We start from the raw sequence: 16,871 nt of genomic DNA on the forward strand, positions 1-16,871 counted from the left end.
CAAGGCACCCACAACTTCCAAAGCCTCTCCACTCCTGTTGTGTCAAGGTTATTCACCAGACATGCTTAGCAGCCCTGCCCACATCTGCCCGGACTTCCTCCTCAGACCACCCTGTCAAAACGTGGTTTGCAGAAAGAAAGAGCATGCAGGTAGGGATAAAGAGTATGGGAGGTAGCACACTGTGCTGTATGTCCCGCACCTGGGAACAGGCATCTCAGGGGTTTCCTGCACAGAGACACCTGAGAAGGACAAAACAAACAATACTAGCGCAGGTTGCACAGAAGACATCTAGCAAAAGTAAAGCAGCAGAGGGCCGTCATCTCCCCACACATGGTATCCATGACTTTTCCCTGGTGAGTCAAAGGGATTTGCAAGATAAGACACTAACAAACTGGCAGAAGCATAGCAGAGGGCCCTTACTAGGGATGTGAAACGTAATGAGTGATCCTGGCAAAACAGGGAAGAAATGCAGACAGATCACTTCATGCTTTGAGACAACCTTCATATATAAAATTAAGCAAGATCAAAATCCTCAAGGGATACATGTAATACATGTAATGCCAGGAGAAGCCTCAGAAAATAATGAACTGGAGCACATTCAACTGAAACAAATATTTTCCTAAGACAAATTGTGAAGGAGCTCATGATCTGCTGGCTCAGTGATTGAGAAGAAGCCGGAAAAAAGTAGGCTTTTGTGTTCTTTTTGCTAATTAATAGCCATTGCTATCTGCCTGTGACCGCTCTGGATTCAGTTCTCACGTCTTTGCTTGCAACATCTACAGCCTCCCCTAGTAATCATTTCCACTGAAAGCCTATGTATAGAAGATAATTTCATAACGTATGTACTGTCCTTAACCTTCCCAAAGAATAGTCCAGTGAACACTGCTGAAGAGACTTAAAAAAGAGAGGCTTTAAATCCTTGTTTCTGCTTAGGTACTCTGTCAGTGTCATGGAAGCATTAAGAACAAATCTACGCAGAAGACATACTGCTGCATACAAGTTAAGTCCCCAGATGACAAGCTGAAAATCTGAAGTTGAAACATGAACAATCCACAGCTCCATTACTGCTGCATCACCATATTTTTTGTACAAGGGCTTGACTTCCAAGAAGTCTGTTAGCTATCACTGTGTATTATGTAAGACTGTACTGCAGTCCCAAAGGTCCTGACAACCAAGACTTTCATTTGATAGGCATTCTGTCTTTCTACATCATATCATCAGAAGACTGTGTGTGAAGACTTAAACTGCGCTCTCAGAAGCACATGCTTCTAGCAAGAGTTTTAGCAAGAACAGTTCAGACCACCTTTCTTTTTAGGATTATCATTGTCTCTATTCCAGATACTCCCATATAATAATCGTATTAATTACACAGGATTGAAGGCTTTGAAGTAACAATACAAAGGATAGCTGGTAGAAGTGAGAAATTAAAATCAAAACTATAAGGGAAAAAGAGAAAAAAATATTGGAGTGAACTTAACAGTATCCTTTGCCCTAAACATGCAGAAAAATAAGCAAGGAATTATGCTTTAGATAAATCAAGTACACTCTAACTTCATGTCTAGTCCTCTGCCAGTTTCCATTTAGAGCTTTCAATCACAGTCTCTAAAACGGGAGGAGTTTGGAAAAATATTAAACTGCTGTATGCATTAAGTTCACCTGGTCCCTTAAAAACCTGCAAAGAAACTTCCACTATTAAATAACAATTATTAATTATTGTCCTGGGTTCAGAACTTTTACATATTGTAGCAGGGACCTGGATATACTTGGTGGGTAATGCGGGAAGATGGGGAAGTCCGATGTATACCTTGGTTACTAAACTGTTCTTATCTCAACCCGTGGGAGTTGCATTCTTTTCGATTCTCCTCTCCGTCCCTCCGAGAGCAGGGGGAGGGCAAGAAAGGGGGGGGAAGTGAGCGAACGAATTACCTGACTGGGTTTAAACCATGACAATTATTAATTAAATTATTATTATTAAACAACAACTCGACCTGTTACTAGCTGCGCATCACACTTTCACTCTTAGATGATAAATATTTAGTCAAAAGAAGTAGTTGCTTTTGGATAAATAGGTTTGCTCATGGGATAGTGAAGTTCTACTCAGTCTAAACTGGGACATTCCACTTTTTACTGGCAGTGGAATTTTGTGAAAATACACAGATGAGAAACTACATTTAAAATATTAAATAACAAAGCAAGAATTTAGTGTCATTACAGAGCTTAGGGTAAGTTAAGGGTGATCAAAGCAGTAATTTCTGAAGTTTTGTTTCTTCTGTGGTTCCACACCTTTATGCATTCTATCCACAGTATGTAAAAATATCTGTCCTCCACCCTCATTTCAGTTGCCAAAACCAAATTAGGAACAAATTTTATAGACATTTTCTCCAGATTGTCTCCTTTGAGAATCTGTTGTTTGCCTAGAGAAAAATAAAATGACAGATTTAACGTAAGGAGTTTAAAATTGTACCTGAAAAACTCCATGAAAGAGAAGCCATAACCATGCTGTTCAGCAATTCCTGCACAAACAACATTCGCGGATGCTCCAATCAATGTTCCATTACCTGTAGTTCAGAAAGCAAATACAAGTTTAGAGTTTTGCTCTGCTTCTTACTCTTCTTCATTTATTCTGTGCTAAAGTCCTAAGATGTACTAGTTAGAAAAGAAAAATCAATTTCTCTTACATAGGGTTGAAAAGAAACATATAGACAGTATCTCCACATCCTATAAATAGCTTCATGCTTTGAAATGTAAACCTAGTATTATTCTCTGATTCTGCATAAGCCAGAAAAAAATAGTGAAGGAACATAAGACCAATCCAGCAGTTGTCAAAATGACACCAGGTACTTGCATTCAGAGAAACTTGCTGATTTATGTTTTTACATAAAAGAAGGCACCATCAGAACAGCTGGGAAAAAAGGGTAAAATGGTTTGAGGATACTAAGAAAAAATGATAGCTTTTTTCCTTATGCAAACATGATGTTGATGAATTAGTGTCTTTTTTATAGAGAGGGTAACTAATAGCTAAAGTATGTTTTTTTAACAGAAATCTAAAAATAAGTGGGACAATGGACAGGAATGGATCTGTTCAACATCTCTCTGCTAAAGCAAAAGGATCAACACAGGTACAGTTTGCTTACCAAACCACAGTGGTTCTTTAATACATAAAGGAACATACCTTTATATACTGAATTTCATCAAATTACATTGTACAAGTCCGCTTAGGAGAGGAACACACCAAAGGAAAATAATATGACATGTTCAAAATGCGCACCTATCCTCTTGGAAGAGCTACGTACTTCTCCTAAGCCTTTTCAGTAACTGTTTCTTGCTTTTCCCTTTCTCTCCCTACACAGAGGGACAATTTGTGTTTTCTCTAAACTTTTAACAATCTGGCAATGATGTAGAGAAGTCAGGTATTCAGAACTCAGAAAGACCGAACCATTTTCTATAGCTTTCCCATGAGTCATACCTCAGACTTAAGAAATGCTGTATATATGACTTCCACAAAGCAGATGTCTTCAGCAAATGTTTCTGATCTAAGGCGTGACTCAGGATGTGACAGTGACTCCTACATTTTTTTCCTTAACTGAAATTTTGAACAGAAGAGTCAACAATCTAGGAGAATTTTTTTATACTGTGGCAAGTCATCTCTTTTGCCATACATCACTACATTAACAATCCATTATTCTAAGCATGTCTTCCTTTGCTCCCATTGGCATATAGTTACCCTTCTCATTTTGGCCCTGCTCAGTGGAGACTCTTCTGGTCTTACTTTGAGAGAAACCAATCAGAAGGAAATTAATGCTCCAGTTAATTGTTTTGACTTAACAAATGTTTCAGGTCACCCAGAGATCAGTTTACCAAATAATAGGTCAGAATAAAGGCAGAAGGATTATTGCCTTAAGTGCACACAAAATGAGCAGACTTCTAAAAATATTCTTAAAACATAATAAAGCACTCTTCAAATAAAATGAAGTTACAAACTTCAGAAGTAAGGAAAAGGAGAGAAAAGATTTGATGTGGGAGGAACATTGGAGGAAGGAAGGGTAGGAGAAAAAGCTTGATTATAATAATTTTGATCCCAGTTTGGATTGACAGCCATACCAGTGTCAGCAGATACTGAGATACAGGTTCTTGGCTGTCCATTCTAGGGAGAGAGCAACAACTTAGAGAAACTACACCCATCCAAAGTCACCCAGGACATTTTTCTTCTTTTTTTTTTCTTTTTTTTTCTTTTTTTATTTGATGCCATGAAAGCCAAATTCCAAAAAGGCCTTCTGTGGACAAGATGTTTCCAATTGAGTACAAACAGAAAACATTATTCTTATTTACTCCAGGATAGTCAATTACTATCAACACAAAATAGGCAGCAAACAGATTTTCATCCTGGGGTAGAGATCTGAACATGGCTATCTGTTGTCTCAGGTGAGTGGCTTAAACAACACCTACTAAAAACAGGAGAGTGGTTTGGTTTCTCAGCAGTAACCTCAAACAGCTCTTCAGCTGATACCACTATGGACCAAGAAAGCTGAAATCTTACCATGTGAGATGAGAAAAGTATTCCCCTCATGCCTTGGAATCCCAAATATAAATTTTATTTTAAATATGTAATTGTCCTTCCCCCACCCCTTCTTTTTTTCTCTGCCAGCTGTGCTGTTTCCTACTTGCCCTGGTTTTAGGGTTTTAATATTGGAAAGGAGCTATTGCTGGGTGCACAGGTCCTGTCTGTCCATGAGGAACTCTGCTTATGTTAGTGGAACTGCACATCAATAGAAGGATATATCCCTAAGGATGACAAAAGCATCGTGGAGCATTCCCAGGAGATACCAAGGGCTATTTGTGACCTAGGCTTCTTACCATACACAGTGAAACTCATACATGTTTCAGTTGTGGAGAAAAGATGACTAACCTTACTACAGGAACAGAAACCTTTAAAAAATAGTGTCTAGCACTGGTCATTAGGAACTTCATAGCTCATCTTACCTTCTCTTTGCCTCAAATAATATTTTAGTTACTTTAATGCATGTTAAAAGATATGAAATTGAACTTAGAACATCAGTGCTCCTCATAGTCTCTGTCATGAGAAAGCCAAGACACAAAATCTGTAGTTTAAGGCAAAAACAAACCAAGTGAATATAGCCTGATGTTATTAGAGGAGTCAGGCAGCAACACTTGAGGAATTTTCAATTCCAAAACTAATCAGTAGACTACAGCCTCCAAACATCGCATAAGAGGCTTCTGCTCAATATGTAGCACAATCGGACATCACTGTCGGAATAATATTCTTGTAGACAAGGAAAATCACTCTGGCTTCAAATTAAAGAAAGAGAACTGAAACCACACTTTTCCCATGGCCGTGACTAGATACAGTCAATTTCTCCAAATGGCACACATTCTCCTATGCTATACATAGGCTGTAGTAATGCCTTCACATAATGAAGTATTATGGAAAGAGTTTCTGTATCAACAGTGAATTTATTCCCCAAGTAGATCTCACTTGAGAAGAAATTGTTACCTTAAATGTTATCTGAAAGGAGCAGCATTTCTTTTCCAGTTATTCAGAGTGTGTGTGCAGTTTAATTAGGTACTGGCTCAGCAGGTTTCAAAGAACTACAGTGCAAACAGAGACAAACTTTTGTTTCTCTTCCCAGGAACATCTGTCTCCTCAGCAGATATTTAACTCATTAGTGAAACAGCAACACTATGACATCCAAATGACAGAAAACCCAAGACCAGGTTAATGCACATGGAAACCTACACACATTAAATTAATCCCAATTGATGCAAATGAAAAACAAGCATTTTCTAGGACTTCACCCAATCTTGACTTCATGTTTACATCATTTCAGTCTTAAGAATATCTAAGTTTAAAAGCATAGCAAAGACGCTTGCTTGTTTGTATGCTCAAAATGTAACAACACACAAACTGTATCAAAGAATAACTTTGGAACAACCAATATGTTTTTAGAACTCCTATTGTAACTTTTTTTGATTACCCTTTCTGTAACTCATCCTTTATCACAAGGCAGATGGTTATTAAGAAGCTGGATTCATTGCAATTAATTAAACAGTATATTTCTAACATCGATATTGAATGATATGTATGAAGTAAGCCATACATTTTATCCTGCATATCAATTCCACCTTTTATTCTTGGTAGACTACATGCACTGTTTTCAATACTAACTGCACTTAATAATTCATAAGCGTGAATCAAGAAAGACCTTTTTATAATGAAAAAAAAAGAAAAAAAGAATCTCATTTTGAAGTGTGATCATAGAAAGATGCAGATATGTCACTTGAAGACCTGCTGTTGCTGCCTAGGCTACAGAGAAGATGATGACAGAGGAGGGTCCTCACAGATCATATTAGTTTTTCCATGAAACTGCCCTAACTTTGCACAATCATTGCAGAAACACAGTAAAAATTCTTCTACTGTTTCTGTCCAGCAAAGGTGATCTAAAAGTATCTGATATTTCTCAAAGCAAATTACTTTGAGTATCTTTAGGGAATGTGAAATCAACTCAAAGTATAAGAAAGTATTTGTCAGTTTTGGTTAAGGATAAAGCTATCAAGAAAGATCCAAAACCAAACCCCACAAACTAAAGCATGCCTTTGACTGTCCAGCTAACTTAAAGGTACAAACAGGAAAATGTTAACAAGGTTTGGTAAGCCTGAACTTACTGCAGTATCCACTAGCCCTGCTTCTTCCAGCCTTCTGCTTCCATTTGTAGCTACTTCTCAACCCATTGTTCAGCCATACCCTCTGCTACATCACTCCTTCAGAGACTGCCAAATTCACACACAAAACCTGCACATCACACATAATGCACTTCTCTTGGGCCCGGATAGCCTCTCCCTCAGTATAAAGAGTTTGCCCAGATGACTGTAATCTGCAATGCGCTGAAAAATCAATGCTGGATAACTGATTAAGCTTACTAAAGGAAGGGCTGGAAAATCGGAGCAGAATCTTAATAAGAAAAGACAAGAGTTTGAATCAGTAACATATTTCCTCTCGCTTAAGCCTCATTCTCAGTTTGATTTTCACTTTTCAGCAGCACATCTATTATATCTAAATACCTTTAGTTCTCAGGAGTCCCTTCGGTATCTCCCTCTCAAAAGCAAGCCTAACCCTTGGGTTTGCTGCATTAATATGATTGCCTGGAAAGACCTCAAAGTGCCTGGCAGGATTAGTGTTTATGACTCAAAGCACTGAAAAATCAAAGGGAAGGGATTATCATTAATAAAGCTATTTGGCCTAAAATGAGCAGCCTTCGAACAGAAACTTTCTCAGATACAAAGGAGATAGTACCTTGTGCAACAGCAAGCTTAAGACTGGATTGTTTATGGAAAAGTTCTTCTTTGTTATGAGCACTACAGACCACTTCCCCTCCACATGTTCTCATGGCGGATAATAAGTTACTACACGTGTGCTTAACAGGCAGACTTTCTGCATTTCTATTCCCTGTATATCTGGATAGCTAATGCAAAAGCAAAACAACTATCTGTTTTCATGTCAACGCAAGCCTTGAAAACAGCTTTTCCCTGGCCTCGATTGGACAAACATCTGTGGTGGGCCCAGTTTTACACAGGCACAGCTGTTGACACAGCTTTCTCCAAGACAAGGGTTTTCCATCTGAAACTAGGAGTTTGTTACAGAGTCATGAATAATTTTAGGGTAAGGATTCTCAGTCCTGCTTTTTGCTGTAATCAGTGGCAAAACAAACTTTCCTGAAGGAAGCTTGTTTCCCAGCAATTTTGAAGAGAAAACTCTGTGTGGTCTCCAATGTGCTTTACATCATTAAATAAATGTAGACCAACACATTTGACTTCTTTCCGTATCGTATTCTCTACTGAAGCACAAACTGAACAAATGCAACAAATCTGGCTGCAGAAGTACACACTGGATAGTTGTGGTTTTGAGCAGCATTATAGGAAGCAGCCTTCCAGCTTTCAGATATTTTCTATTATTTCACAAAAATCTAATCTTCTGTTTTGCTTCTTGCCTCATTAAACAAAGCTATTTATGTTCATCTGTTAAATGTCTACAAGTTTTGAATATTTTTTTAACAGTGTAAAAGTCTTGAATATCCTTCAGTATTTTTAATGTGGAAATTAACAAGCCCTGGATAATTAAACTTTGCAATAAATAAACAGCTACAGAATCAAGGCCAATTAAACCATTAACAGTCCCTAAACTAATAAGGAACTTCATGTCATAGGAAGTAAGGGGGAGAAGGCATGCATGAACTTATTCCACATTGCTGTATGTTATAGATTGCAGTTTTATGACACAAATATTTTTTTATTTTACTGATTCGGAAACATTCTGAACAGTGTTTCTGCACAAATGCATACACGTGGACTTTTTAGAACAGAAAAAGTGTTAGAGTATTTCTAAATTCTATTTTGTAATAGAAAAATATTTTAAATCAAACTTTGGAGTTAAATCAGAAGAGTTCATTGAACTGCATTCAATCCAACATTTTTAATTAGGTGAACTTTACCATTTTTTATCACCACTGCTGTACAGAACAGTTACTCTTAAGTATTGTACTATTCAAACTTCATTTTTGCTATGAGAAGAAAAGGTGAAATTTAAATTTGTCACTTTTCTACTAGAAGTGAGAAATAAATAAGGCAAATTGCTGAACTTCCTGCACTTGTGACTTTAAAGACACAAATAAACTCATATACTTCTTTCAAATCCAGACACCTGTGAAAGAGACATAAAACCTGAGGTGATCACTAAAGGCACTTCGCTCCTTGAAGTCAACTTACCCAGTACAATGGTAAAATAAACTAGTATAAGGAGGGATAGCATCAGCTGTGTGTTCTGACATGCCATTCCCTCATGCCCTGAAGCACATATTCAAGTAGGTTCCATTTAAAGTTTTTAATGCTGCACACAAGTCCCAGTTTGCACATTTTTTAAATATATGATTTTTAGGTTCGGAGACTAGAACAATGTCAGCATAATTTCACAGCTTCTCTATATGTAGCATTATTAAGGACCAAATATAGAAAAATAGTTCCACATAGAGAAACCTGGCATAAAAGTACATTATTTAACTTTACCATAACTCACTTTGAAGCTGAGCAGACCAAGGAAATTTTACTAAAGGAAAACAAAACAGTGTCCCTCCATTAAGTTATTTTAGAATTATCATTTCCTGTAAATTCAGATTCTGTTTAATCAAATTTACTTGCTATTAAAGCCTACCTCTTATGTTTTGCTATGGTTCAAGTGTCTTGTTCAAAACAGAAATTCATAGCGAGCAGTTATTTTATACAGATTGAAAACTGCATTTCAAAATTAACAGTAATGCAAGCATTATAATCATGTGATCTTGATGTTTGGTATAAATTCTTTTCCTAAATCTAAGATTTACCATCCAAACTATAAACCCTCATCAATACAGCTGGAAAGGCATATACCCCATACAATTCACATTTCACCCTTAACAACATACATACATCTATATAGGCATGTGTGCCAAGGTAACTCTTTTTAATCTTAGAAAAATATTCTTCCTGAGAAAAATCAACTAGGTTAAATATGGCTTTTTTTTTATTATTCTTTTCCAGATTAACTCAGTGCCTTAAAGCCAAGCAGGTCTCTGATGCAGCATTAATACAGAAAAAGGTACATCTTTCAAAGGTACACACTCGGTTTTAGCTGTTTTTACATTTCACTTTAACAGCTTTTTTCTGTATATCTTCCATGCCACAGAGGATTATCTTCAGTAATCTTAAAGATTAGAGAATCTCTTTTAGCTGCAAGGACTCTGGTAATGAGCCTGGCTTTCATACCAAAGACTCCACAGCACTGTTGGACTTTAAGAACACCACACTGAGAAAGCATGAAGATGGCCCAGAGTTTGGAAAACAACAGCTGGATTTTTATAGAAGGTTACTGATTCTGCCTGTTCCAGAAAACAGCAACAGGACAGTTTGGGCATTCAAATATTGATGGAGGGAAAAGATGCCTTGTGTATGTATCCAGTGATGCAGCTCTTCATGCTACAACAAAACCCAAAACTTTATGTTAATGCCTGAATGAGTTCTTTGTTAAGAACAAGTAATAATACTGCTATTTACTGGACAGTAATCACAGTTTAAGACCATTACTCATTTCCATCGTCGCTAACATCACAGAAACAATGCCAAGTATACTCAGAAAGTAAAATAGATGTTAGTGTAAGATATATAAAATACCTGCTGTATTTTGTTTCTAGATCTGCACAATTTAAAGGCACTAATGCTGCTAAAGACTGCACTGAGGTCTTTCAAGAGAAACTGAGACATTTCCTAAATTTCCTTATTTGTTTTGCCTGCCTTTCAAAGTAAAGAACAGCAACATTCTTTTCCTTTTGAAAGATCTCAAGTCACTCTCATTCCCTACAATACCACCCTTTCACTTGGGTGATGAGTTTTATATCCACAGAAAAAATACTTGTCTAAGTCAGGGTTGTCTCACCCACAAGACATATAAACTGAGCCCCAGGACTCCTCATTAAAAAGCTCCTTTGGAAATAATAGGAACTTTCAGTATCAGTGTCCTGGTTAAAAACAAGCTCAGGTAAATATATTCTCTCTATATTTTCCTACAGTTGCAAATACACATTGTATTGCGTATTCAATTACACAACAATTAAGTTCAAAACCAAAGCTGAATAATGCTCCTCTTAAATAACTGCTATATTTTGATGGCATGCATTCAGCTCTTGATAGCCATTTTAAATCTTTCAAATTGAAAAGTGTTACACAAATTTGATCTATTGTAACTATAAAATAACTTCAAAGGACCTACAGTTGTGCTTTTTCCATAATATTAATTATTATATATTTTAACACAGTTTATGTTTGATTGAAGGCTATTACTTTTCCCTCATATTGCAAAGAAGGGTTGGTTTAGAAATTTAAACAATACTCCTGTGTTTTTACCTTCAATGTGTCTGAAGCTTTAAAACCAGTTTAAGATATTATGGACCAGAGTCAGCAGGAATAACAAATCAGTGATACTCTACTGTGCAAGGCCCTATCTGCACCAAGATACCTGATGAAGGGTGCCAAGAGATGGAATAGCTATAGCACTGGACCACTGAGAGAAATCCCACTATTTTTCTACACTGTGGGATAGCTGTAATAGGTGTAATTAGCACAATATCCTGTGGATAATGGATTTTATTCACACCTGGGTTTTGACCCTGGAAGCTTAGAAGAAAGGTGCCAGCAGCCCTCTCCTGTCTGCTTTCTTGAAGTAATGCTTATAGCCAAGATTGTGTGGCTGGAATAACACAGCTGTATGCATCCTAGATTGCCTCTTTCGGCAGAATTGTGACAATGATGTTTCAGAAAAATATACAGAGAAGAAAAATACTGCAAAACTAGACACTGTAGAAAATATCCCCTTCAGACCACAGTAATAGTCACTACACCAGAGAAATACTTTTTGCACTTTTCTTCTCTAGCAACTAAGAACTCAGAAGGTAGGAACTCTCAGATACGAATTCAATCTTTTTTTCCTCTTTTTTTTTCTTCTTTTTTTTCAAAAACATATCTTTTCTAAGTCATGAAAAAAGAGATAAAAAGACAAATAAATGCCAGATGTTTAAATGTCAGACGTAAAAAACCCTTTCAAATAATATCTTAGGTATAACCTCTTCAGTTCGGTAAAGAAACTAGTTCTAAACAGTCTTAACTGTGTAGAAGTCTAGCTGTGAACAGTCCTAACAGGTGAATTCCTGAATGTGTATTTACTCAAATTGAGTTGAATCCTTTTTTCATGTGATTTTAAAACTCACAATCCAATAGAAGCAGTGCAATTAGAGCTCCTCTTGTTCTGAAATTTCTGTAGCTAACAATCTTCCTTTGTCCTCCAAAATTTCAGGGCAGCATTCCCTAGACACTATTGGAAAGTCTGGATACCACTCAGTCTCAAAAAGTAGTATAAGTCCATCATGTACTATAATAGGAAGCATTCATGACTAAAGCCTTATTCAATGTCCTCTTGTGCAAAAGAAGTACAGGTGCAGATTTGTCAGAACACCTGTCTTTGGGAAACCAACTCAATTACTGAAGTTCTGCATATAAGGGGCCTGATGTGCTCTGCAGAGAGCATCTGGCAGTTTCAGTGGTTGAATAAATATTTGCCTCCCAGACATCCGCAGCATCAAACAGGGAGCCTGGGGCAACCAGACTCCTAACTTACAACTGAAGTTCTTACAGATAGTTGGGAAAAGTGTAATCCTAAATTTCCAGAACAAGAAAAATTACCATGTTTACTTCTTAATTATGTAAGATTGACATGACCTGAAGAAAACTTCTGCCAGAAAAGAACCAGCAAATTCTGAGGAAAACCCAACGATTTCAAAATTGTAACCATCCCACCAGGAACTGCCATGGCCACCACTTTCCTTGGTTTCCTTGATTAAAAGACAAGATTTTTTTATCCCTTCTCACTTTTAGAGACACATTTTATGCAGCAAAAAGCATCTATGTTCCCTTTACTGTGTTTACCTTGAACCCCAGCAATGCCATCAAATTACCAGAATTGAAGCTCTGCATTATGCAGTAAAAAAATAACCCTAAAATATGTAGTTATGTCTCTTCTACAAAATGTCTTATTTGCCAAGAGCCTTTGGTTACATAAGGAGTGATAAGATCCAGTCTTTTGCTATAAACCTCAATGCTTTCTTGGGGCTACAAAATATTTTCAAGAAAAAGCTTTTCCAGACTTTTCATACCTTAACAATACGATGTTTTGCATTAGATTTTGTTTGGACATGGGAAAGCCAGACGCATCATATTAATTTTCAGGCTAACACTCCTATGAGACCTTTGCCAGTATAACTCAGTGTATGTTCAGCTTTATCCTAATAGACCACAGTCTGGAGACTTTAAGCTTTTTCCTAATAATGATAATGATCTAACTTTTTATCCAAATATTTGGTGGAGTTTATCTGAACACCTGGGCACTCTGTATACCTCTCTAGTGCCTTTAATTTATATTTTTACTTTTGCCTCATAGTGCATATACACAGAAGTCTCTCTTAATATCCTGGCAGCTCTTTAACGAATCAAATTAAAGGAATTTATGTTAAGATGAAAACTAATGTTTTAGGAAAATCAGCTGAGACTTGTAAAGGCTCCAAGGCTGGTGAAGTGACTCCCACACAGAATAAATCAGTATAACCTGGCCAACTTTATATTCCTTATGCCGTTTTATTCTTTTTTTTATATCCTAAAGTTTAATGAAATCAGACTGTGTTGAGTGATTAGCAAATTGTGAAGAAAGATGATATCTTTATGGCAAATATCTATATAAAGATATGCTGATTATTCAAATCACTGATTTTAAAGAGCAACAGATTAAAGTCACAATATAATGATGAGTTCAGGGATCAAAACACAGCCCAATACAATGTAACTAGCATTAAAATTCTCAGTAGTAAAAAAAAATATTAACTTCATTTCTCATTAAAAACATACATTTTAATTGCCCTTAGTACACTTGCTATTTGGAAACATTATAACACCTTCATAAGCCATTTGCAAAATATCAAAAAAATAATCAATAAACATTGATGTAATTAATTTAGTGATGAAATTCTGGGCCCATAAAACATACATGGCACATTTAGAATTAAAAAAAAAAAATTAATGAAAGCATCTGCTTGTTTTGTGCTAATGCACTGACAATACAAGAAATCCAAGATGGGCACTAGCTCTCATTATTTGAGGTGTATTTCTTAAAGACTTTCAAAAAGGCTTGCTTTAGCATGAGGAGTGCTAAATAGGTCAGCAAATGGACACTCAAAACATTTCTGTGAGACAGCCAGAAAAACTCTCAGTAACTTCTTCAGACTTTGAATCAAGCCTTCAGATCTCAGCTGTAACACATTTTCTGCAACTTTTCAATGAGCAATGGTGGTGTCTGTTCTGAAAACTAAATGTATCTTTGTATTTCTCTCACAAAAGATCAGAACCCTATAAGCACCATCTGGACTGCTTCTTTATGAATCTGTACTTTATGCAGATATGGTCTTCAAACACAGACTGCAAAAATCCTATTGCAGCAGGAGACAGACACTGGAATCCTTATCCAGGAGTCCTTTGAAATCAAAAGGAACTGGATCAGGCCCTCCCTATGCTTTGTATAATAAAATCATTGAACCTATTATGCCAGTTTATACATACCGTAATTGCATAGCTATTACCTTATGACAGCTTTCTGACATACACTCTTACCTCCAAGGCATGCACCCATGGCCAGTGAGAATATTAATGGTTTCATAGGCAAGTTAACATCAGGATCTTTACCCAGGTTGAGAAGTACAGGAATCTGTGGTTTAAAAAGAGAGAGAGATTCAGGAGACATTATCAGCATAATATAAATAAAATTCATTAAATAAACCACCACCAAGTCCAAAAATAACTTGTGGGTGGTTGTTTTTTTCTTTTTCTTTTCTTTTTTTTTTTAATGAGCATCTTTGCATCATATTCCCCACTGACTGTGCAAGTCCCACAAACCAAAGAGAAGCTATCACCAAAGTAAGGCCAAGCCTGACACAGGTACTGCTGACAAAACTGAGGCTTTCTTAATGTTACAAGTGCTTCCCATCAGATCCTTCTAGTTCAACAGGAAACTGACAGTGACTGCAAATAAATTCCCCGTCCATTTCTTTATATCTATATCCCCTCTTGAAACCTATGAACCTTGAAACCTCATGAAACATATATCCCCTCTTCTTACTGGGAAGAGATGCCCAGACCTTCACAATTCAAGATGGCTGTAGACCATGTGTCACTAACTAAAAAATTCTGAAATCCTTGTTATAATCAAAAGTGTCTGAACTGTTAGGGAAAAAATGAATTCTTAAGCAGAACTGATATTTTACTCTTTATTCGAACATTATGTTTACCAGAGAAAGTAAGTTTAGTTCACCGGGAAATATTTGCAAAATAAAATAAATAAAATAAAACTAAACTAATCTAAACTAAACTAAACTAAAATAAAATAAAAAAATTCATGTTAATTGAGAAAAATGTTTTGAGTTCAAATTAAGTGTGTAACTTCTTGGTTTGAAAGAAAGGTATAATCAGTACCTGTAGGAAAGGTCATTAGCAAGGGGAGAGGCAATAATGTTATTAGCCTGGTTTTCATGTGTACAGAGGTCTATGGGACCAAAAGGAAGAGAGAAAGAAGAAGTAACAGCCTAAGGAGGAAGGAATTATACATCTTAAAATCAGTGCTTTCTCAGAGTCCATGATTTTCAGTAGTGAATAGAGTTGGGACTTTTAATCCTCCAATTTGTCATCTGAAAATATTTCACAGGTCCCCCTCAAGGGGTGTGATCTCAGAAGTGGAACAGCTGCTTCCTGAAAAATGTTTTTACTTTGATGGCTGAGCGATGCTCAGCTTTACTGACTGTGCATGTTGTTTTGGTATGGAGCAATATATAGGCTTTATGAAGAATTAAAACCCTTTCCACATCCCTTCTTCCAGTGCTGCTAATAATCTCTCTTAAATCCTGTAATTGATTAACCTAAATAAGTTAATGTCTAAACAATTATTCTTGAATTGTACATTGCCTGAAGATGTCTATTTCTATTTTAAGGCCTAAAGAAGGGTCTGCATGCCCGATCTCCTGCCTGCGTTTTTTTTCCATTAAACGGTAATGAAAAATTTAATTTCTCCCCACCAACTGGTTGGTGGTTTCGCTCAAACTATCACTGTTACAACATAATGTCTGTTGTCATATGTATTTCAAAACAACACAGTGCTTCAACATAACCCAAAATTTAAACACAAACACTGAAATCACATGACAAGCTCAATCTTTGCTCAATCAAAATCAAGCATTTTCTCCTACTACATAATTTTGTCCAGAAAACCAAAATCGTTTATTTGGTTCCTCAGGATCATTTGCAAGTATCCTGATGTACTACAGTAACTCACTTGTTGCAGGACACAATCTGAGCCATGCAGAATAGCAATACCTTTTAAATTAGACTCCTCCTTGTGCTTGCCCTGCACAGCACAGAGAAGGTGGTTAGGCAAAGGAGATTAAAATGTTAATCCTATTTTCTTGCTTTGAGGTTGGTCCTGAAGCTGTTGCCAGCCAGCTCCCAAGCCCAGAGCAAGTAACGCCATTTTCACACTTTGCTGGTGAAAACCATGCAGAAAGCAAAGCCCTACAGCCCTCCAGAAGCCCTCTCCCTAATTACAGCACTGTGAAGGACAGGGGAAGGGAGAAGTAAAACAGAGATCACAGACAGCAATTCCATAAGATGATTCACTGCTAGGTATTTGCAGCCACATATGCATAATACTCCCATCAGAATATTTGGTTCTCTGCTCAGTGAAGGAGCTCAGCATCAGGACCTCTGTGTTCTGTAATTCTCTACTGATTAAAGACAAAGAAACCCTCTAAAAGTCACTCAACAAAGGTTTCAACTCACTGTGTCTTCTTTTAAACACAAAAGTGCATTGCAATGTACCAAGAGAAGGTGCAAAAGTGTATAACATGCTTGAATCTCCCTTTCTTTTCCTTTTTTAAACACAAAAAAAAGAGTATTTTAGGACCCCAAATATGCACTTGACCCCCTTGGTTTTACTGTTCTCTCCTTGACAAAACATAAATTTTGTGGCAAGGGACAAACATCGAAACATGCCTTAGCAATACATATATGTGTATACTTGAATTAGAATATTTTCCCTATTTAAAGGAATTCATTTCTACCAAAGAATAATGGTTATGAGTCATATAGGGAATGGAAGTCCTACAGATCTCTGACACATGCCTGAAGTTAGGTTTAACATGCACATATCCTTTGTAAATGACAGGTATTTCCAACAAGGAATGCTG

The 16,871-nt window shown here is 36.7% G+C and overlaps 1 protein-coding gene across 1 annotated transcript in view; it reads right to left on the bottom strand.

Moving 5' to 3' along the window:
* The window catches only part of OCA2 (OCA2 melanosomal transmembrane protein), a 191,041-nt gene that overhangs the window by 30,474 nt on the left and 143,696 nt on the right, over positions 1-16,871 (bottom strand). Inside the window, exons 22-23 of the mRNA XM_061459769.1 lie at positions 14,251-14,344; positions 2,465-2,558 (exon numbers count right to left, since the gene is read on the bottom strand). Coding sequence (XP_061315753.1) covers positions 2,465-2,558; positions 14,251-14,344 — 188 coding nt within the window. The remainder of the gene's footprint in view (positions 1-2,464; positions 2,559-14,250; positions 14,345-16,871) is intronic.

The sequence above is a fragment of the Pezoporus flaviventris genome, unplaced genomic scaffold (assembly GCF_033815535.1).
Source record: "Pezoporus flaviventris isolate CSIRO_AGI_PZ_B2104156 unplaced genomic scaffold, CSIRO_AGI_Pfla_v1 ptg000030l, whole genome shotgun sequence".
Taxonomy (NCBI): Eukaryota; Metazoa; Chordata; class Aves; order Psittaciformes; family Psittacidae; genus Pezoporus; species Pezoporus flaviventris.